At 39.8% G+C, this 23,189-nt stretch overlaps 1 protein-coding gene across 1 annotated transcript; it reads left to right on the forward strand.

Moving 5' to 3' along the window:
• Positions 1-13,880: 13,880 nt before the first annotated feature.
• Positions 13,881-19,485, forward strand: LOC139943123 (uncharacterized). The gene is made up of 6 exons (XM_071939940.1): positions 13,881-14,076; positions 15,307-15,406; positions 15,718-15,935; positions 16,280-16,500; positions 16,877-17,036; positions 17,778-19,485. The coding sequence occupies exons 1-6, from the start codon at positions 13,881-13,883 to the stop codon at positions 17,966-17,968; spliced, it is 1,086 nt and encodes a 361-aa protein (XP_071796041.1). The 3' UTR covers positions 17,969-19,485.
• The last annotated feature ends 3,704 nt before the right edge of the window (positions 19,486-23,189 follow it).

Below are 23,189 nucleotides of genomic sequence, written 5' to 3' on the forward strand. Positions count from 1 at the left end.
CAAAGACACGGTAGTAGTCAAATTTACTGTTTATAGACGGGTTTACAGATACGTGTTGTGTACAATTTACTTTCTTCTTATACCCTACTTTACCAAGTTAGAACTTCAAAATAACCAATGGGGGCGCTGTTCAATATGGTGCGATTGCTGTTTTGTTTACTGCTCCTTCTCAACTGTATAAACTTGCAATCAGATACATGTAAATGAGTGTAACTGCACCAAATACGAACAATGTCAATTACCTTGAACATTATGTTCTGACTATTTGAATTACCTGTCTTATTATTACGATTGTAGTATACAACATAGTATCGAAGGACCACCACCATACTAACCATTATTCAGAAGCAGTTACATATTTATCATAGACCTTATCGCAAATACCAATGCGCAAGCGCAGACTGTTGAATGAGGTGCATTGTGGGATAGACATGAATCAAATTTTGCTACCAGCTAGACCACAACGCATCTAATTCCAAGCTTTACGCGCGCGCCCCAGTATTTGCGAAAAGGTCTATGGAAATAGAGATAATCGAATGACTTGCACCGTTTCGGTGAAAACTGTTATTTTGACCATGATTGTATTATATCCCTTATTGGTATTTACATTGTTTAATATTTTCTCTTGGTCGTTTTCTTGAGAAGTGCGCATTATAAGTCACTAATGCTATTGGTATAATTAAAAACTACAATATTTTAAATGTTAAAGGAACACGTTGCCTTGGATCGGTCGATCGAGTTGGTCTTTGAAAAGCGTTTGTAACCGTTTGTTTTAAAATGCATATGTATAGAAAGATGTTGTAAAAGTAGAATACAATGATCCACATAAACATTCGTTGAAACACGGTTTTCCTTTTACATCGTCGACTACCACTGTCGACCATAGGGCTGATCGTGTTAGTTCGCACAGTAAAAGGAAAACCATCTTTCCAACCATACACACAAAAAATGGTTACATAACGTAGTTTTTGAGAAAGAAGTTATTTCTCACTTTAATAATTTATTTGAATTGAACTCGAGACCTCATCAGCGGAGGTCTCGACTTCAAGCACCTAGAATTCCACACAACTTGTGCGACAAGGGTGTTTGCTTCTTTCATTATTGTCTCGCAACTTCGATGACCATTGAGCTCAAATTTTGACAGGTTTGTTAATTTGTGCATATGTTGAGATACATCAAGTGAGAAGACTGGTCTTTGACACCGAAGCTGTCCAGTGGCTTTAAGGTTTCTTACAATGACAACGACCGTAACTCAAGAAACTGCAGCTAAACACACGAGCCGCTCCTCGCGTCTTGGCTGTACACAGGACTTACCATCGTAGAACTGTAAGCAAGTTGAAGTTACTCAGGGACTATACATAACATGTATGCTTTACTGTTGTTTGTATCTGCACGTAGTCTTGTGGCATTATGTAGTCTTCACTTGACCGCAATGCGTAGGCGTCTTCTTGTACTTTTTAGTGCATCCTTCCTGTATTCTGAACCGCATGTCGCCGTACAAATAGTCCATGGCTAATAGTCGCGTAGGAGTCCGAGTTGCATTAGTATGTGTAGGCGCAGCGTCTAGTCTACTCAACAAACTCAAATTTCACAAAATTTGCTGTGTTTTGGAGAGGAATTTAGCAAAACAAGTGCCTAATACTACGTGTTGCGTTGAATGCCAGTGCACTGTTGCTCTGCACCACGATGTACGTACTGCTAGTCATTGCTCAAGAATCAAACCCCACTTTGGAAATAATCGTGGGATTTCTGACGGGGTTAAAGATGCTATGTCAGATTTTTGGCCGATTTGACCCAAAATTTTGGTTTACAAAATGAAAGTTACAAGTTTTCATTTGAGCCATTGCTCGAAAAAGTCCGCCAATTATTAGCAGTGAAATAAAGTGCAAAATTAGTTTTGGTCGGGATCCCGATAATATATCACGTGACCAATTATTATGTGTTTTATAAGAAACGTTTTAAATTTGTGTCATGGTTCCTGACCATTACAAGTAAAAGTTAAACTCTTTGTCGTTAGAGCGGGTGATACTCCTTGAAATATCATTTACTAAAAAAAAATTTTTTTTTAATGTTTGGGGCCAAAAATCTGACGTAGCATCTTTAACAATGTGATTCTGGGAACTGCGCGTTTGACATGTAACTAATCTGATCATAAAAATGGTGTACCAATGAGTACCAACAGCTCATTTGGGAACTATCATCCATCAAGTTTGCTGTGTTTTATTCTTTGGACACATTTTGGTTGATAAACAGTTGATTTAGAATAAAACTAAAACATAACAGAGTAGCTTAAAAATATAAATTAGTATTTTCTTGTAATTTTTGTTTAGTATGAATAATTCAATGAATTGATAAATAGTAGTTGTATGCTAACACTCTTATACAATTAATCAGGAGACACAACCCTCGTTTAGTATGTAAATAACACTATTTCTACTGTACGAACTGTTTACAGCCAAATGAACGATGTATCAAAACAGTTGCCCCCCCCAAAAAAAAGGAAAAAATAACAAACAGCTCATATCTCGTCGTTTCATTGTAGCTGTAGTAACCCCCCCCCCAAAAAAAAAAAAAATAATAATAAATAAATAAATAAATAAATAAAAATAAATAAATAAATAAATAAATAAATAAATAAAAATAAAAACCGCAATCAACATACACGCTGCATAGGCGCCAGCTTTGTATTATAGGATGCCCACACTAAATAAACTCCCATAGTAACCAATGTCAAATGCTTAATATTCAAAACTCAACAAATATAAAGTCTCTCAGCCTTTTGAAAACCAATCAGAAATTTTGAAGACAACTAAATTTCAGATTTCCCGTTCAAGTTTTGGTAGGTCAGTTGTTTGGACTTTTTGCTAAATACCCCTTGAAAAACACACCTGAACAAATGAATTTTTTTCCAAATTGACTCGATGCCAGCAGTTTCCCCGAGGCATCCCCCCATTCCAAGCCAAATAGTACCAAATTGAAAGTCTTAATTTATCAAATCTACTCACAAACTGAGGCTCATAGCCCCCAGGTTCTTAAACATTGTTGTAATTAAACAAATCTATTAGTTGCATGACCCCAAAAACGTTGACTTATTCAAAATAAATTGGCGCATGAACTTTGGCCTATAGGCGCCTTTAGTGTGTTGCATCGCACCCACAGACATAACGTGAATTTACCATAGATACAACGTGTTATAGCGCCCTCAAGTGAAAAGTCACTGCAATGTGAGATTGGAAAAGTTATCAGACTGATAAACAAATCAAGCGTAATGGTGCGAGTTACGTGACAAGCACAAAGCACATGCAGCCCTGCATCAAAAAACTTTCTATAGCTCCAAGTAAACAATCATGTATTGTCCGTTGTTTGATAAATTCTCAAAATCGGCAAGATTTAATTGTTACTTTTTAGGAACGGTTCTAGAGCCGGCTTGTCCCTTTAAGCACACCTTTGCTAATCAAAACATTACCTAAACAGAAGCAATTACTCTATATCAGGCGCTCATTTCAGGCTTTATTTCATCTATTTACCAGAATACTAGTCTGACTCCATGATAACATCAAGTACGGCTTTATACGGTAGCCTACAGTTATTACTCAAACTGCTCACACACGCCTCACATCATTGTCCCTTATCCACGTTTGTAAAATATATTGTCGTAAAAGTTACTGAGGAATGATTATTAGTGAACAGTTTTCCGGTTGTCTGATTGGAGCATAGGCGCACTGAGCAGCTGTTTACAGCAATTATAACTACTAGCGGGATGCCGCGCTTAGCGCGTCAACCCCGCTAGAAAGCTCTACGTATAAAATGCTGCAAGTGTAGCGCTGTGTACAGGGGAGGGTTAACGTGGCTGGGCAGGGTCACAATACAAATCACTGTGGCAAACAACCCATCCAAAGTTAAGACGAATCTTAGTGCTTTGTGAAATCGTACACTAACCCTTGTCCGTCTTTTTTCCCGTTTCGGAATTTTTTGCCAATCCCATCCAGTGTTTTCCAGTTTCCAGCGGGTCCCGATAGTGGTTCTTTCCCAGTCCGGTTTATGTCGCGTTTCGTTTATTTTGTTCCCGTTCAATTTATTATTTTCCTGTCCTGTATCGTTTTTAAGTCCCCTTTCTTATTTCCCCCTCACCAGCCCCGTTCATTTCCCCCACTTCCCTGTCCCACCGTGTGCCCCTTCCCTATCCCGTCCCATCTAACCCACGCCTCCGCGCCTCCCATCCCCGCGATCCCGTGCATTGGCATTGTTCTTTGCTTGCCACTGTTTGCCCATAACTTATCTTTTCCAGTTTCGCGTGGGTCCCATAATGTGTCCCCCCCCCATTCAGCCATGTTCATTCTCCCGCCCGTCCCCCATTACACAGACATACCACTTTGTGCCCCATCCTCCTGTACCCATCCTAAATCTAACCCGTACTTCCTTCCCTACATCCCGCCCGTGAATTGTTCTTTGCACTTTTTTCCGGCCCATAACTTTCCCCATTCCGCGCGGGTCCGGCCAGTCAGGTGGTTCTCCGTTTGTATTTTTCTCTGTCCAGTTTATTGTTCCCTGTGTCCAATGTCATCATTAGTCCCTTTTTCTTTTTCCCCTTTCCGTATTATTTTCCCAGCCCTTTTACTATATGTTCCCTTCATTTTTTGCCGTTCCCCTACCCCCTTCCAACAGACGTACCACACTGCGTGCCCCTTCCTTCTCCCTGTCCCACAACGTGCTCATCCCAACCAGCCTTCGTCCTGTCGTCGCGTCGTGTGCCTAGCTCGATCCCATGCATTGATTTTTTTTACTGTATGTACGCGCGATGTTACTAGACGGTAGCGCTGTGACTGTGACATCACAAAGGACCGCCTGCACTTATTTCAATCACAAAGTTATACACGCTCGCGCTTTGACTGTGACGTCACAAACAACACATATCCCCAACCAACGGGTACCCCGAAATAGACCCTTCCCATGAAATATGTAAATTGCACATAGCGCGTGCGCACTAACGTTTTGGTTGGCAAAATGAGGGAAAATCGCGCTGTTTTGTACACGGCTAATGGGTGCGTGACGCGTCTGCTTAGTGTACAACTCTATGATGTTTGCCAACCAACAGGGTCTGTACGCATGCGTGAATGTAATTAGCATATTTCATAGGAAGGGTCCATTGACCCCAGGACGCATCATTTTAACAGGTTGCGGGCACCACTTAACGTGAAAACAACATGGCGGCGCCCATGCGATTTAAGCGCTTTTATAATGTAGATGTTTCATTACATTATAATGTTGCCATACACTTCCCCTGTCCTCTCTATTTCAACTTTTGTTTCTCCTCTTTGTTTCTCTTTTTGTGTCAAATTTGACCGGATGCCCCCCATATATCGGACGACATAATAATAACAATGACACATCAATCTGATTTCATAAGTATTTAATATTCAAAGCATGGGTAGCGGCCGCCTCGACCAAAGAGTTACACATAGTTTGGATCATTATGTTTTATAGGTAGTGGAATAGTAATCAAGTTAGTAATAGACCTTATGCATTGACGTCATCCAGCGGCCATCTTAGTGGAAAAACGATGACGAAACAATCGAAACGCACAGATTTGTACGCGCGGCGCACAGGATTGGCCAATGAACAACCTCCTTTTGACCTCTATAGGTGAGGGCGCCCCACTGAAATGACGGCATGTGCATAAGGTCTATAAATTAGCCACACTTCTGCTCTACTATTAGAGCACTGCCATTAAATGCAGTGGACACTATTGGTAATTACTCAAAATAATGATTAGCATAAAACCTTACTTGGTGGCGAGTAATGGGGAGAGGTTGATGGTATAATACATTGTGAGAAACGGCTCCCTCTGAAGTGCCATAGTTTTCGAGAAAGAGTAATTCTCCACGAATTTGATTTCGAGACCTCAAGTTTAGAATTTGAAGTCTCGAAATCATACATATAAACGCAAAGGGTCGTGGGTTCGAATCCCACCCGAGTAACATGCCTGTGATATTTTTTTCACAGGACTCGGGAAAAGTACTGAGTATACAGTGCTAACACACATAGGTGTATGGGTAAAAACCAAAAGTTAATATTCTTTATCCCCGATGCCAAAACATAGGATTCGAACTGCCTCTAGCTACCGGGCAACCTCGGTAGTCTAGTTGGTAAGACACTGCTCTAGAATTGCAAGGGTCGTGGGTTCGAATCCCACCCGAGTAACATGCCTGTGATGTTCTTTTCACAGGACTCGGGAAAAGTACTGAGTATACAGTGCTAACACACATCGGTGTATGGGTAAAAACCAAAAATAACATCTAAACGCACAAAACTTCAAGTGTGACAAGTTTTTTTGTTCTTCTTTCATTATTATATCTCGCAACTTCGACGACCAAATTGAGCTCAAATTTTCACAGCTTTGTTATTTTATGCATATTTTGAGAAGACTGGTCTTTGACAGTTATACCAATAGAGTGTCCAGTACGCTGCAGTGTCTTTAATTTAGGCTCTCGGACTCTTCAGTCCGTCTTGGTAGTTCGTACCTTCCATCTTTCCCTTATGTGTTTAAATCTGTATACTCAACCTGGGATATTGATGTTTGGCTCACGTACGAACACCCTAATGCACTTAAAAGGATATAACATGAGCTAAGCTTCCCTTCACCCGCTGGGTATGAATCTTTGGGTGAAATTATTTAACACAAATCTCTTATGTTTTCCCCATGTCTGGAATTTCAGACATGTTGAACAGATCTAATCGGGTTGTCTGATGTCCAAGATGTGGTGTATTCATTAGCGAGTTGTTAACAACCACACCTTGTGTCAGAACCTCTAGGCACCCGTACCCCTACAGCATGTCTTCAGCTGTTAAAATGCATGGCCAAACGAGTTCGTGCTTCACGGGATTCGTAGAGGATCGTTTCTGTAATGAGTTTTTTTTTTATAACAACTTCATTGACACGTTGAAATTGGAACGTTCTCTTTCACATCTAAAACTCGTTGCGGGTTATTTTTGTAAGACGTTTGGCTTTCTTGTGATGATGAGCGTCAATCTGTCTTGCAAGATGGGTGAAATCGTTATAGTCAGCATTTACCTTGTGGGGTCCGGGCCCGTTTTGCGGCCGGGATATTATTAGGTCGTAGATGCTCTCTGGTGCAATCGAGGTCTTTTCCCAGACATCTTTTGACCCTTTAAATTCATCTGAAATGATTTAATGTTAACTGCAGTCCAATCTTTACTACTAAAAGCGTAACCCGCGCCATCTTGGATTGAAATTAGAAGGTCCAGTGGCATGGCATCATTGTGGAAATCAACACGGTTTTGTGTGTGGAATTCAACACGTTTGTGTCTTTTCAGACGTCGGGTTGCAAGTCTACAAAACCCTGACCCAAACTCCTACTTACGAGTCATCTGATTGGAGGAAGCTTGGGCGGCGACCGTGTGTCAACCACTGGTCGATGTTGTTACCAGACTTCCTAGAAATCTTTCTGACAGGTGACTCATTGGGCAGTGTTTCGCAGATGGTTCTCCGGATTGGTTCACTCATTGCCCCTTGCCCGCCCACCTGCCATTCGATCCGCCCTTTTTGGTCGGGTCACTTTCGTGTTATACTAAGCATGGTTCTCCGGATCGGTTCATTCATTGCCGCGCAGGGTCGAAGAGGCTGGGTGCCAGGACAAAACCGAAACCAATCTCACGAATTTGCATTAAATAAATGAAGTAACTCACAGATTGATGTTTCGCAGGCGACCATGTGTCAACCACTGATCGATATTGTTACCAGACTTCCTAAAAATCCTTCTGACAGGTGACTCATTTGTTGAAAAGATTAAATTTAAATGGAGAATATTTATAAAAAAGCAGTCACTTCCAAACGGCCTGAGAATTATGGACAAGGCGGATGGGATCAAACGAAAGCTTTATAATTTTGAAACATTTGGTATATGGGGCGCCGTCTGTCAATTAATTGTTTGGCACTTTTAAGGCATGTTTTTACCATGGTTTATAGCAATTAGATGTAAACCATGGAAAGTGTTGCCAAATCCTTTTTATGGTTTACATACCAGTAGTATTTTGTTGGTGTAAGTTTATGGTTTACAAACCATGAACATGCAACAAACATTTGTAAATCATGGTTCATAAACCATGGAAACTTTATGCATCTTTAAAACATGGTTTATAAACCAGAAAAATGAAGCATCAAATTCATGGTGTACAAATCATGGTTTATAAACCATGAAAATTGGGTCATCTTAAAAACATGGTTTATAAACCATAAAAATTGAAGCATGAAAATCATGGTTTATAAGCCATAAAAATAGGAGCACGAAAATCATGGTTTAAAAATTATGGTTTATAAACCATAAAAATTGAGGCATTTAAAAAACATGGTTTATAAACCATGAAAATTGAAACATGAAAATCATGGTTTACAAATCATGGTTTATAAACCATGAAAATCGTAGCATGAAAAACGTGGTTTACAAATCATGGTTTATACACCATGAAAGTTGAGGCATCTTGAAAACATGGTTTATAAACCATGAAAATTGAAACGTGAAACTCATGGTTTATACCATGAAATCGGAGGCATTGTAAAAACATGGTATGTAAACCATGAAAACTGAAGCATCAAACTCATGATTTTCGTGCTCCCATTTTTATGGTTTATAAACCATGATTTTCATGCTTCAATTTTTATGGTTTATAAACCATGTTTTTAAGATGACCCAATTTTCATGGTTTATAAACCATGATTTGTAAACCATGAATTTTATGCTTAATTTTTCTGGTTTATAAACCATGTTTTAAAGATGCGTAAAGTTTCCATGGGTTATGAACCATGATTTACAAATGTTTGTTGCATGGTCATGGTTTGTAAACCATAAACTTACACACATCAAATACTACTGGTATGTAAACCATAAAAAGGATTTGGCAACACTTTCTATGGTTTACATCTAATTGCTATAAACCATGGTAAAAACATGCCTTAAAAGTGCCAAACAATTAATTGACAGACGGCGCCCCATATGGGTAGGGCTATAGGTTGGAAGGAGCCTGAAAGGTGTCTATTTATAACATTTTGGGGTTGGGGGAGGGGGGGGGGGGGGCTTACACAAGTAAAGTAAGCATGTGAAATCGAGCCCAACCTCACATTCTGGTCAGTGTATTGTGAGTGGTGTGTTGTCTGGTTTTGAGACAGGCTACCTGTTGCTTAGCCTTGATCAAGGCGCTACAGCCAGCCGCGATCTGCAAAATCCCAGTCCCCATCACTGAATTCCACCAGTGCACCCCCATACATAACACAGTGCATATAATACGTATGCAGCGTATGTACACACATACGTACTGTACATGTACATGTACCATCTGTATACGGTACACTTACGGTACATGGGTACTTCCTAAGTAGCGCCTTGATGGTTTTGTATCTGCCAAAATTTAGGGCGGAGCTCATTTTGCTAATGTTTACTAACAACCTGTTCTCATTGGTTGTTGGTTGACCTATAACCTCTCGCAGCGATGTCAATCACAACGTTCTGCAAGCACTCGCACACACGTGCTCGTCGACGTAATTGTAAACGAACCGTGGTTGTAGTTGCAATGGCGGCGGGCGAGGGAGAAATCCCTACTACCCAGATAGCAAGCACACGTTGGGCCAATGTTGGCACACGAGTAGTTTTGTTGGTACACGGTCGGTGTCGGTTGAATTACTTTGGGCCGACGATGTCCCAATGTAAGAAGAGAATTGTTTTCTGTTGGCTTGGTTTTAATCATTGGCCCAACGTTGGCACGATTTGTATCTTCCTTCGTAAAAAGCACATGCGTTGGACCAACGTTGGCCAAACACCATTGGCTCTAGGTTGGCGTAATAACAAAGTTGGTTAAATGTTGGCCCATAGTTGGCCCAAATTGGTTTGTTTTAAGAGAAGTCACAGTGGGCCTTCTGTTGGCGCATTTCTTTGTTATGATAATCTTATCTACGTTGGCCCCATATCGCTAAAATTATGTAATTGGCCCAACATTGGCACGATTTGTATCTTACTTCGTTAAAAGCACATGCGTCGGACCAACGTTGGCCAAACACCATTGGCTCTAGGTTGGCGTTGTAAGAAAGTTGGTTAAATGTTGGCCCAATATTGGTCTGTGATCAGAGAAGTCACCGTGGGCCCTCTGTTGGCGCAGTTATTTGTAATGATGATCTTATCTACGTTTGCCCCATATCGCTAAAATTATGTAGTTGGCCCAACATTGGCACGATTTGTATCTTCCTTCGTTAAAAGCACATGCGTTGGACCAACGTTGGCGAAACACCATTGGATCTAGGTTGGCGTAATAAGAAAGTTGGTTAAATGTTGGCCCATAGTTGGCCCAAATTGGTTTGTTTTAAGAGAAGTCACCTTGGGCCCTCTGTTGGCGCAGTTTAGGATGATCTAACCTGCGGCGACCGTACCCTATCGCTTTTGGCCAAAATGTTTACACGATTTGTATAATTATTCATTCATTAAAAGCAAGGGCGTTGTACCAACGTTGGTCAAACATTAATGGCTCTAGGTTGGCCTGTTAAGAGAGTTAGGCACCATGCCTCAGTGTTGAGCCAGTTGGCGCAGTTGTGTTGAAATGGCTTATAGGGCAGTGGTTGGTCCAATGTTGGGCGGTTGGTTGTTGGGAATTGTGCAAAGATTTTACTGTAGTGTTGGCCCAAAGTAGGCCCGTACAAAATGTTGGCGCTGTATTTTGCAAGCGAAACTTAGGCCAAATTCATTAAGAGAACCTGACATTCTATCCAGTTTAGGTTGGATGATGTAAGTCAAATCAATGAATATAATTAAAGTGTATTCAGTGCACACTGCCTGGCGCACTGCAAGTACTGTATGCAAAGAATGAACCGCGCCAGCCATCATTTTTAATGTAATACATTCTCAGTTTGGAAAAACGCCAAGACAATTCGCGCGCTAACCCGATGTTGCATATAGCCGGCCGCATCACGTACGGGTTAATTACAGTGTGTGGTGTTCAACAGAATTGAATCGCACTCTCCTCACACTTGGCATACTGTCATACAAAGCACTCGCACTTCAACTGCAAAGATCGATTCCAGTTGTGTTTTATGGGGTCAAATTTTACGAGGTATGTACATGTTTTTATATAAACAAAGAAGTGAAATCAATGCCTTTGAAACCATGTACTACAAGTACATAAGGAACACTTTACCGATATTCATAAATTAAGTTGTACGAACTAAACGTCATTTTACTTTGCAAGATTTGAGACAAATAGCTCCATTAATTAGACACTGGGCGACCATTCATTTCATTCACTTCAGTAAAAACATGATGTAGTTGGCCACTTTGAAAAGCTTTTCTATTAAAAATGTACGGGGCGTCTTACTGGACAAAACGAAGGAAAATAAGAGAGAGGGTTGCGGCGCACCTTGATGACATTGTTTGTGAAACTGATGATGTTTGTGTTGGCTTATACTACTCATCGGTGTCTGATGATGTTGTAGCTTCATCGGTAGTGATCAAGTCTTCAGTGGGATATGAAAATGAAAGTGACGGGGAATCCACAAATAACGAACAGTCCGAGGAAACATCTAGTACTCCCAGTAGGGAAAGTAGTCCTACTAACTTTGAAGATTTTGATTTGAGCAGTATTGCAACTGATTTTGATTTGTACTCATTACACAGCAGCTTTCTTGGTAGTGATTCTGAACATGATTCTGAACATGATTCTGATTCTGAACATGATTCTGAAAGGGACAAACAGAGGAATTTTATCAATGAAATTTCAGATTGGGCAACTAATTACAAAATTCCATTGTCTGCTTTGGGGTCCTTGCAACATATATTAAAACCACATTTTCCATTAATGCCTAAGGATCCAAGAAGTTTGCTACACACGAGAACTTTGTACGATGTGAAGGAGTTAGCTGGTGGGAAATATTATTATTTTGGAATTGAACACAATGTAATAAACAAAATACAGTCTCATCCAGAAATCATGAATGGAGAAGGACTTTTGGATTTACAAATTAACATCGACGGACTTCCAATATTTAGAAGTACCAGCACTCAGTTCTGGCCCATTTTGGGTTGCTTGGAGAGCTGCAAAGAGCCATTTACAATAGCATTATTCGTAGGTTCTAAAAAGCCAAATAACCTTGAACAGTACTTGTACGATTTTAAGGAGGAAGTTGTAAAATTAAAAGATGATGGGTTTGCTTTTAATGGAAAGAGCTTCACCATAAATGTCTCCTCAGTCATTTGTGATACCCCAGCAAGATCGTACATCAAAAATGTAAAAGGATGTACTGGTTACCATGGTTGTGACAAGTGCTGGGTAGAGGGCGAGTGGCTTAATAAAATAATATATCCAGAGTGTGATGCTAAACTGAGAACAGATGATGAATTTGCAAAAATGGTTGACGAAGAACATCATCATGGGCCCAGTCCATTGCGGGAAACAGGGCTGGGGTTAGTCTCTGGTTTCCCATTAGACTACATGCACTTAGTGTGTTTGGGTGTGACCAAACGTTTAATGCTTCTTTTAATCAAAGGCCCTCTGGCATGTAGAATGCAGAGTCGCAAAATCGGTTATATATCAGAAGCTCTGACCAAAATCAGAAATAATGTGCCTAAAGAATTTGGGAGGCGTCCAAGATCACTGAGTGAAATTGACCGTTGGAAAGCGACAGAGTTCCGCCAACTGCTGTTGTACACTGGAATGCTAGTTTTAAAGGACAGGGTAAAAATTAAAGTATACAAACACTTTCTTATTCTGTCGGTGGGTATGCACATTCTTTTAAGTCCTGCTCTGTGCCAAACCTACAATGATTATGCACGGGAACTGCTACTTACATTTGTAAAACAGTTTGAAGAATTGTATGGAAGAAATCAACTTGTATACAATGTGCATGGTTTGTTACATTTAGCAGAAGATGTAAAGCGTTTTGGCCCACTGGATAGAATTTCAAGTTTTCCATATGAGAACTATCTTCATAAGCTGAAGCGCCTTATTAGGAAACCATCATTCCCCCTTGAACAGGTCATTCGCCGGCTATCAGAAGATAGTAATGGCCCACGCAAACAGTGTCCTTGTAGTTCGCAAGTGAGCCAGTCCAAATGCATGAAAGAACACATGAACGGTCCTCTGCCGCCCAACTTCCATAGTTGCAAGCAATTTAAAGAACTCCATCTTAGCTCTTGCCACATCTCTCTATCCCCAAATGATAGTTGCATATCTGTAGCAGAAGGTGTGGGTGTTGTAAGAAATATTCTGCAGGATAATGAAATATTTGTTGTTTATGAGTTGTTTCAAAGCATGGAGAACTTTTTTGAATATCCTCTACCCTCCAGTTGTTTGGGAATACACAAAGTTGATTGTCTTGAGGACACACTTCATACATGCTCAGTGAAAGAAATTAAACATAAATGTGCTATCTTTCCCTGTGAAAACGGGCACATGGTTGTTGGTCTAAATCATCAAGTAAGGTAAATAAAACACTTCCACGGTATCTCCAATCTGGTATCTAGTGTACATAATTTTAAGACTGTATAACATTACAAATGTACGTAAAGGCAAAAACTCTAGATTTAGATGTAATATTCTCTCGCTGTACAGATACTATTTGTGTTCATGATTCTCTTTGAAACTTTGCTTGCCAAAGTACACACAACATGACTGAAGACGAGTAAAACAAGAATTAGAAAACAACGAAATTCCAATATCAATATTGGTAAAGTGGAAAGGTCTTGTGTTTTGTATGTAACATGGTTTTCAAAGTTAATTTTAGTTCACTTACCAGTTTTGTGAATGGCAATCATATCCGCACAATACTCTCAGTTTAAATAGCAAAAACATTTTACATTTTTTCACACTTTTTTTTAATAGAAGTTATGTATGCAGTTGTTGAGTTTGTTGATGAGGGCTCAGTGTCCCTTGTGCCAGAAAGCTGGCTGAGCAAGCAGGATACATGTGTAAAGTGGCCTTCATGTTACAAGTCACAAACTCGAATTGACAAGGCTGTTCAAAAGTGTGAACCACCAAACAATGATTTTGATCAGTATCCATGCCGTTTGATGTTAAAAACAGGTAAGAATTTGTATATTTATTTATTTTTCATCTGAATTAATCATCAGTGTCACTATCATCCATTTCATTTCCCTATTGGTTTCTTTGTTTTCTACTTTTAGGTCATAGAAACATTGTCCCCCTAAACAAAGTTGCATACACTGCAATTTTTGTAAGCCAGTTAAATAACTACGTTGTATCTAAGCACATACTGTTTTGTTTTTATCACCCAAGTACTTGTTGTGTTCCGACACACAGGTGGGGAAGTCATATAAACTAAGAATTATCTATACTATTAAAAGGAAATGCATTTCGAAGTGTGCCATTGTGTTTATATACTCTTTAGTAAAAAGGAGGTAATTCTGATTTCAAGTTAAATAAATTTCCAACGTTTCCGCATGTGACCCCTTAGATTTGGCTGACTCAGGCAACACAAATCTGGTCCAGAATATCTGCCTTCAAAATGGGCGTGTCATCGTTTTACAAACTAAATGTTGTTGACACTTTTAGACCAATTTCATTTGCTCATAACTACTTATATTTGTAGAGAATATTGAAAACTCTACAAATAATAAGTTTGAATTTTGACAACCCCCCCCCAAAAAAAAAAATCTTTACTTTGTTTGAGTTTGTGGGATAAAACTATGTTTTAAATATTTTAGGTGAAATCTAAAGAGGTCACGTGGGGACCCATTATGTGACTTATGAAATGACCTAATTTGTTGCCCCCCCCATATGTTTATATATATATATATATATAAATGTGGTTTATTATTTGATGTGTATATAAAACAAGGTGGAGATAGCCTTAGCTTTCGATCCAAACCGGACCTTTGTCATATATGTGTATATATCGTCGTGTGCCCGGTAGAAGGGCATAAGGCCTTACGCCCTACTACCGGGCACACAAAGTACTGTTTTTCAGCAATGAAAGGGCGTAAACAACAAAATGGCTCCTCTGACAAAAAATATGGTATAAATGTTAGATTTGTGTTGCTAGAATTACCCCAAAGACATGTTTTCTCATTCCCATACAGAATTTAAACTTCCTATATTTATTAATACATGGCAGAAAACAGATCAAACTTTCGCACTCAGTTTTCATGAAACCCGATTTTGCACATTAACTGCTTACGTCCTTTTAACGGGAACTTTTCCTTAGGTCCTTTTACCGGGCATTCGACGATATATATAAAAATAATCTGGATTGGAGTTACCCAAAAAGAATATCTTCATTTTTTTCTGTTCTAGCTTCGTATGAAAAAGGAATGGCTAAGGTCAGACGAGCACAGGAAACATCTGACCTGGCTACAGATGCAGAGACGGAAATGCCTCCGAAGAGAAAAGCAAGGTAAGTTTAAAAATGTTCTGGTAAATTTAACATCCAACAGTAACTGAATTACTTGGGTACTGATTACTCATGTTTATTTGACAGGTATGAGTAATGCATAGGCCCATTCCTGTATACACCATCTACACTAAACATTTAATGCAAGGAGCATCTCACCAAGCCAACGAAACAACTAAAGCGATTTTATAAATGGGGGATCCCATGTCTCATTTTTGAAATGTTTTCCCTGAAATACGAGTCTCATTCACAAAGTTATATTTGATGTGATACTGATTCAATGGTGAAGTAACAATTTTCTCAAAAATCTTCAGACCAAACCCACGATACCAGCAAGACTCATCATCTGATGAAGATGTAACTGAGAGAGTATTCAATTCAACCCCAAGTCAGTCATCTAGCCATCAGTCCGTCTCAACAAAAACACCGGTTACGTCATCTTCCCCAATTAGGCTTCCATCTCCACCTACAACCTTGCTTAGGTCAGGAACACCACCAGTAAAGAGTGTTATCCGCCCTATTGGCTGTACAGGTACTGTTAAAAATTATTTGTGTGGGTATCTGGAACTATTGCAATTAAACAATTCTTTTAATTCAGTCCCTTTACAAGTATTTGTTTTAAAAATATTCAGAATTGTAGTTTCTATTAATAAAAACAAGACAAGAATAATGTGTTGTCAAACACAAATGCCCGCTGATCTTGACCTTGAATAATGACCTTGTCCTTTGAATAAAGACACAATCCCAGAACAATCCACGCACTAAGTTTTGAGTCACTCGCAAAGGCTTCTTGAGTTATCACTTGGAAAATTGATTGTACTGACACACACACATAATTTGATACAGATGATGAAAAGTATATTTTTTTTTCACCAGCAACTGAGAAGAAGATCATGACTTTGATAGAAGAACAAAAGATGATAGCTGCAGAAAACAGAGCGATTCTCGTTCAGATCCTGAGAAGGTTAGAGAGCAACACACAGCAGGAATCAGAGAGTGGTGGGCTACCTGAAGGAGTAAAGTTTCCTTTAAACCTAGTGAAGGATGTCAGAGATCTGGAAGCTCTTCTTCACAACTTTGAAAAGGAGAAGCGTTTGGTAAGTGAAATAAAAGATAAAATAAAAACAAATACTGCATTTGTATTTTGAAAGAATCTGTTGCTTACAGAAGTAATGTTTAGACTTCATGTCAAAATACCAACATCTATTATAAAGGAATAGAATGTAAAGAATTTGTTTGCAAAGAATTAAGTAAAGTAATTCCTTTTTTTACAAGTGTTTGGAATAAATGTATTGAACAAAGACTCATCAACTTTGTGGTCACCTTTCCAAGGTTATGTTGTGTAAGGGGTGTTGTGCGCGTGGTTGATAAATCAAAACAAGTACTTGTAGTCCAATTTTCGTTTTGCACAATCAGCACAAAATTGTAAAAGGCTGGCATTGCTAACTGTCCTTATTGTGGTTTATCGGACAGGTGACATATTTGTCAACAATTGGAGGAGACAACCTGGCAAACACTGTGAGGAGAATTCTGTCCTGCACAATGACAAATGATCTCGCTCGACAATTTAACTGGATTGGGAAAGGTACCAAGGAAGCATTCAGCAAGCTTCGCTTGGTCAATGTGATTCAACGTAAGTAAGCTTTGAAAATTTAATGACCTATTGAATGAATTTAGATGTGCCCTGGTTTGAAAATCTTAAATTTCCCTGCTCGGAAAAATAACAATATATTTGCATTTACATTCCAGTCTGAAAGCTTACTGGTTGTTCAGTTAAAGTTTATACCAGAGCTGGTCCATTACATAACTATTTCTTAAAGAACTACTACTAAAATGATTAAAGGCAGTGGACACTTTTGGTAATTACTCCAAATAATTATTGGCATAAACCTTTTTTGGTGGCGAGTAATGGGGAGAGATTGATAGTATAAAACATTGTGAGGAACGGCTCCCTCTGAAGTGCCATAGTTTTCGAGAAAGAAGTAATTTTCCACGAATTTGAGTTCAAGGCCTCAAGTTTAGAACTTGAGGTCTCGAAATCAACCATCTAAACGCACACAACTTCATGTGACAAGGGTGTTTTTCTTTCTTTATTATCTTGCAAGTTCGATGACCGACTGAGCACAAATTTTCACAGGTTTGTTATTGTATGCATATGTTGATAAACTGTGAAGGCTTGTCTTTGACAATTACCAATAATGTCCACTGCCTTTAAAGGAAATATTAAAAGCCAACTGAGCACTTGGAGTCTCCACAAATAAAATAAGCTTCATCTGATTTTAATTTCAAATTAATACAAATTCAATAAAGTTAAAAAAATGTATCTTCTGTAATTGTAACAAGGTATGGACATTTTCTGTTCAATTCCATTTAGGCTCAGTTCGTAGAAATTCAGGAATGAGATCGGCCACCAACTCAGAGATAGACTCCGTCATAAAGGACTGGCTGAAGTATGCAAAGGATCGAGATGGCGGCAGAGCAAGACGAGCAGCGGTTCGCCAAGCAGCTATAGCCAGTGTCAGTCAAGAATCCACGGAGGATTACGGGTCCAGTGAAGAGAATTAAAACTGTTTCCTTTTTTGTTGTGGTAACCTCGACTTACCTGTTGACTAAAGCAGTACTTTATCATGTTTTGATGACCATTTTTATAAAACTTTTGACTTAAACTACTGTTTTGCGAAGAGAAAAACAATCTTATCTTGCCATATTAATTAATTTTTAATTGATACTGAAGCACATGAAAAGGTTTCATGGTCAATAATAAAGTGTTTAATTCCAACTTTTTCAAAAGTGCAAAACCAATTTATAATCAATAAGTAATCTTGCAACCTTCCAGTAGAAGTTTGCTTCATAGGCTTTATAAGACAAAACAGAACTCGCATTTTGTTTTTGGAAAATAATTGCAAAAAGGGTTTGTTGTGCCCGCCAAGTTCCCCTTTTACTTTGTTGTTTTTGCTGGGCTCATATTTTTTTTTTTTTTTTACTAAATGAGTATGAAAGCGTTAAAAGGACATACAAAAACAGATACGAATACAAAATAAGTCATAGTTGGGACTTGGTTTTTAAGATTATGAGTTAACTAAGTCATATTTATGCAGGCATAATTGTTAGAAAGTATAGAAGTCATAATTATGAATTAGGCCAACTCGTAGCTGTGAGATACTTTTTTGATTTGTTTCCCTCTGTGTCCCTTTAAACACTTCTGTACAAGAGGATCCACAAAGGTGTGTGCAAAAGAACTTTTGGTGACCATTAATTTGGACACAATTTGAAAAAAATGGACATTGCAGCATGCTTAATCGTGTTTTATGCTGTATCTTTTATTTGAACATTACATTTTGTCAACAGTTATGCAGAAAGACTGAAGTAAGGCTAAGGTTAATTTATTTTGCACAGTTGTGAAATTTGTTGTTTTGATATTAAACTTGAAAGTAAATAATTACTTCTGAATGATTAATTTTTGTTCTGGTATTGATGTACATCACACATTAGTGCTACAGATGGGCCAACGATTGCTATTGTCCATTGGCCCAGCGTCTAAAAATTACGTTGGGGCCGACAGGGACCCCACGCTTAGGCTACAGATGGGCCAACGATTGCCATCGTCCAATGGCCCAGCGTCTAAAAACTACGTTGGGGGCCGACAGGGACCCCACGCTTATGCTACAGATGAGCCAACGATTGCTATTGTCCATTGGCCCAGCGTCTCAAAACTACGTTGGGCCGACAGGGACCCCACCCTTGGGCTACATATGGGCCAACGATTGCTATTGTCCATTGGCCCGGCGTCTAAATGCTACGTTGGGCCGACAGGGACCCCACGCTTAGGCTACAGATGGGCCAACGATTGCTAGTGTTTATTGGCCCACCAGTAATTTACAACAGTTGGCCCAACGAAAAACACGCAGTTGGGGCAACCATAAAACTTTCGTTGGCCCAATAAAGAAGGCCCACGTTGGCCCCAGCATCTACCAACAAATGGGGCCAACCTCGCGCCGATGAGCAAATCCAAGTGGGGCCATCGTGGGTTGCCAACATTGGCCCAATTTCAAAAAACTAATGTTGGCCCAACGCGTAATTGCTATCTGGGTAGTAAACAAAACAGTAAGTCGCCGGAAATCAGTGGTGTATAATTTGCAACACAACTACAGAAACTTTCAACAAAATATAACAACCGCGTTTAATGCATCAATCATGGGTTTAGAAATAGAAGGAAGAACATTAGAACATGTGAAATGTGTTTGAGAAAGGTTAAAAAAGTATCCAGGTGGCAAGATGGCTACTTGGTAAGAATTCTTAGGTGTTGGGCATATGACAGTACAACACACCCCATCCCCTTGAAGCACAAACACAGACCAGATGAGATAAGAAACCCAGCTGTTTATTTTGTCTTAATGTAGACATATATTATTTATTACGTTTCTCGCGGTAAATCAAAGTTGGGGATCGAAAATATGTGTTGTCGAAAACATACCAGACGGTAGAAGATGGCGTGTGGCTGAACAACAACTACAAGTAAAGTTCAATTTCATAAACTAACTCTTGCCATACTACTAGTACTACACTCACAACGTTACACTTATATTACAGCAGCTTTCAATTCAGGGACAAATCTACCAGCTACGTTGTAATTATGATGCTAGTCCTCGTGTTATAATGAAACGCAAGACAACGGAAGTTGTTCGAAGTTGTTAAACACCATTACCGACCGGGCGAGTCTTGTCCGGCTCACCCGTCCGGCAGCGCATTCAGACCCCTTACAATCATAGCTAATATACACACCACGCTCCCGACACTGCTATAAAAAGCACGTATTACAGTACATGTCCATACAGCTATCGTACAGCGTACACACACACACACCCATGCATGCATGGACGTGGCATGATTGCTTGCAGTAATACGTCATTCTCAATCGCGCCTGTGATTGGCCAATGTTTAGAATGACACGCCCACATCATGAATACCCTTTTATCGGAATTCCGATAAAGCTTTACAAACCCATCAAGGCTGTTGTTTGAGCCACGTGTGCGAGGTTGAAAGTAGAAAGACACGACCGTACTCACGACTACGCTATACTGTTCTCGCTGTACAATGTATGGTAATGTACATTTGTGTATGCACTGCATGCGTGTGCAGCGAACCGGGCCGGGGAACAGTACGTCAACAGGCTTGATCAAGGCTACCTGTTGCTTGGTGAAGGAGGTCGCCGTGGGACCACTTCAGGTTGAAAGTGGATGGCGACCTGGGACTTATAATCTCCATACATAAATTGCACTATTGATGCAAAACGTATGTTGCTGTTTTAAAACTATGGACACTATCTTTATAGAACAAATTATTTACAAGAAGAGAGTGTATACATTCTGATTCTTTTTGCCAGTTTTACCGTTTTAGAATACGGTTTGTTCATGGAGGTATAGTATTGCAGTTTCAGAGTTTACCCCATCACGGAAGTTTGTGAAACTTATACACGTATATATGTAAAAGGCCGTTTTGAAGCTGTAAAAAAAGAACTTTGCATTTGGTCAAAGTTGTGGACCTAAACGACATTAAGTTTCCTTTGAATAAGTCCATTCACAAAGTTGGTTAGAGCAGTGTGTCAAGGTCAGGTTTTAGAATGCGCATTGTGCCAAATCCATTTTGTAGCCTACTTTAGCAATCGGCCCGTCGGGTTAGTTACTGGAGATAATGTAAACAAAAGAGCCCTCATGCGGCTGAATGGGGTACATTTTTAGGAGTTTGTTTATTACAAAATTGACCCAAACTGGACGTAACAAACCCTAAAAATAACTTGACATGCTTTCTGAAGGTGAAATAAGTTAGAGAAAATTAAGGAGTGAGGACGAATTTACCGTTTTTATTTAGTTTGTACGATATAGGGTTCCAGAGATATGGGATGTATGGAGGTTTGTTCCTAGAGCAGCGTGAACATGAACGGTCAGAAATTGTGTCGTTAAACAAACAGTACACTTATTGACGTTCACGTTCACGTTTAGTGCTCCCGTAACGTGCAGCCTATTGACCAGAAAGTTTACAGGACAAATTCAGATGAGAATAAACTAAAAAGAGGCCTACGCTCTTACCGCCCCCCCCGAAAAAAAACCCAAAACAGCAGTGATAAAAACGCTATGTATCGTGGGACGTGACGCTCCATAAATCGCGATGAATAAGTTAAGGGCCCAAGATAGACTGGGTAAACTTTCAAACAAAAATCAACCCTGGGAGCAAATTGTGTTAATTTGTGGCATACAAGGTATTGAGGGGTGCTGAGCTCGAATTTGCTGTATACCAAGCTCAAAAATGTCCCATAATGCCTCAAAATCCCAAATCCAATATGGCCGCCACAGTGCGTGCAAGCTTTATGCGTGAACGGCAGGTATTGTAAACGGACAGCATCCACGCACTGCTGCACTGCCTTTAAACACCGCTTTCACAGTTCGACTCGGCCGCGGCTCGGCAGTTCGTCGGTAGTAGGCTGGTGCGATGCGGCAGAAAAACAACAGTGAGTGAGTACCGAGCAGAAAATGTCATTTTTTGACGATGTTTTTCAATTTCACTCAACAAAAAGGAAATGCAAGCATTATGAATGTATATTGAGTGTGTGGGGAACGTTTTGGTAGTGTAGTACAAAAGAAACTTTAGTTATTGCTGGCTAACGGTCGTAAAACTTTCACCTATCAACGCTGATTTGAAAAATGTATAGCGTTAAGGAGGCCCAAAATATTAGCCCCTATAAGGCTCACGGGGGAGCCTTATAGTTCCTAGAAGTATGCATAGGTACGCGTCTAACCCACCCAAAACGAGGTGGGCGCAGCTAGCCACTGCAAGTAGTGGCGGACGTGCGCAATAGCTTCATTTTGGGTTAGAATGATGACGCCATGCATAAATATTTAGAGAGGCGTATAACACCCTCACCCACATTACATTTCGAAATAAATGTGTAAAGGATTTTCATCATCTAGCGGGGTGCCGCGCCAAGCGCGGCATCCCTTTAGTCGTAATAATAACAACACAAATGGCTTCTTAATAACATGGCGCAAAGTGACCCTCATGGGTTCAACATTCAGTATTTCCTGCAAGGTTTGTACTAGGACTAGGTTTGAATTATGAGACCTATAGCACCATGTAATGGTTTACAAAGTGCTATGGTATAGGTCCGTGTTTGTGGACGAGTACCTAAGTAATGAGTTCGTAATGGCCGCCACTTGCTCGTCCACCAAACCGAAGCACAATGCAGTAGTGCAGTGTGGTGGTTACGATGTGCACATCAAACTTTGATTCAAAGCAATAAAAACCTTGCGTGCGGTCCGAGCATGTCCTTGCTCTTCAATTCGTCAAGAAGACACATGTTAAATTGTTCCACGTGAATAAACGGTTTCAATACACTTCAATACACGTGAATAACCGGTTTCATTATTCGTCGTAAAGTCAATCTGACATTCCAACCTGCAGTTGTGTGTGCACGCTCATCATGTGGTGCAGCGTGGATCACGTGTAGTGGCCGGCGTGTGAATCCATACATCCAGGCACGTGTGAAGAGCGCCCTCTGCTGTAGGAATTTGGGACAGCTAGTTGAGCATTATTTTTAACGGACTTAGTTTTGTTATGGTTTTGTCCTTCCCTCATGCTCTATGGTCCTTCATATCAAACTTTGATGCAAGGCACAGACAATATAAGTGTGTGGTTTAAAACGTAAGAACCACACACTAACTAACAAACTAACTTTACACAGAGACTATTCTTTGACAGGGTGTGTGAATAATCCCCTAGGAGATTCTGCCCC

The sequence above is a fragment of the Asterias amurensis genome, chromosome 10 (assembly GCF_032118995.1).
Source record: "Asterias amurensis chromosome 10, ASM3211899v1".
Taxonomy (NCBI): Eukaryota; Metazoa; Echinodermata; class Asteroidea; order Forcipulatida; family Asteriidae; genus Asterias; species Asterias amurensis.

What these genes read in the sequence shown, in the direction of transcription:
- LOC139943123 (XM_071939940.1), top strand. Translation starts at nt 13,881, where the DNA reads ATGTATGCAGTTGTTGAGTTTGTTGATGAGGGCTCAGTGTCCCTTGTG. An exon ending in CCGTTTGATGTTAAAAACAG is followed by an intron (nt 14,077 to 15,306) that starts GTAAGAATTTGT and finishes TTTCTGTTCTAG; the next exon opens with CTTCGTATGAAAAAGGAATG. An exon ending in CCTCCGAAGAGAAAAGCAAG is followed by an intron (nt 15,407 to 15,717) that starts GTAAGTTTAAAA and finishes AAAAATCTTCAG; the next exon opens with ACCAAACCCACGATACCAGC.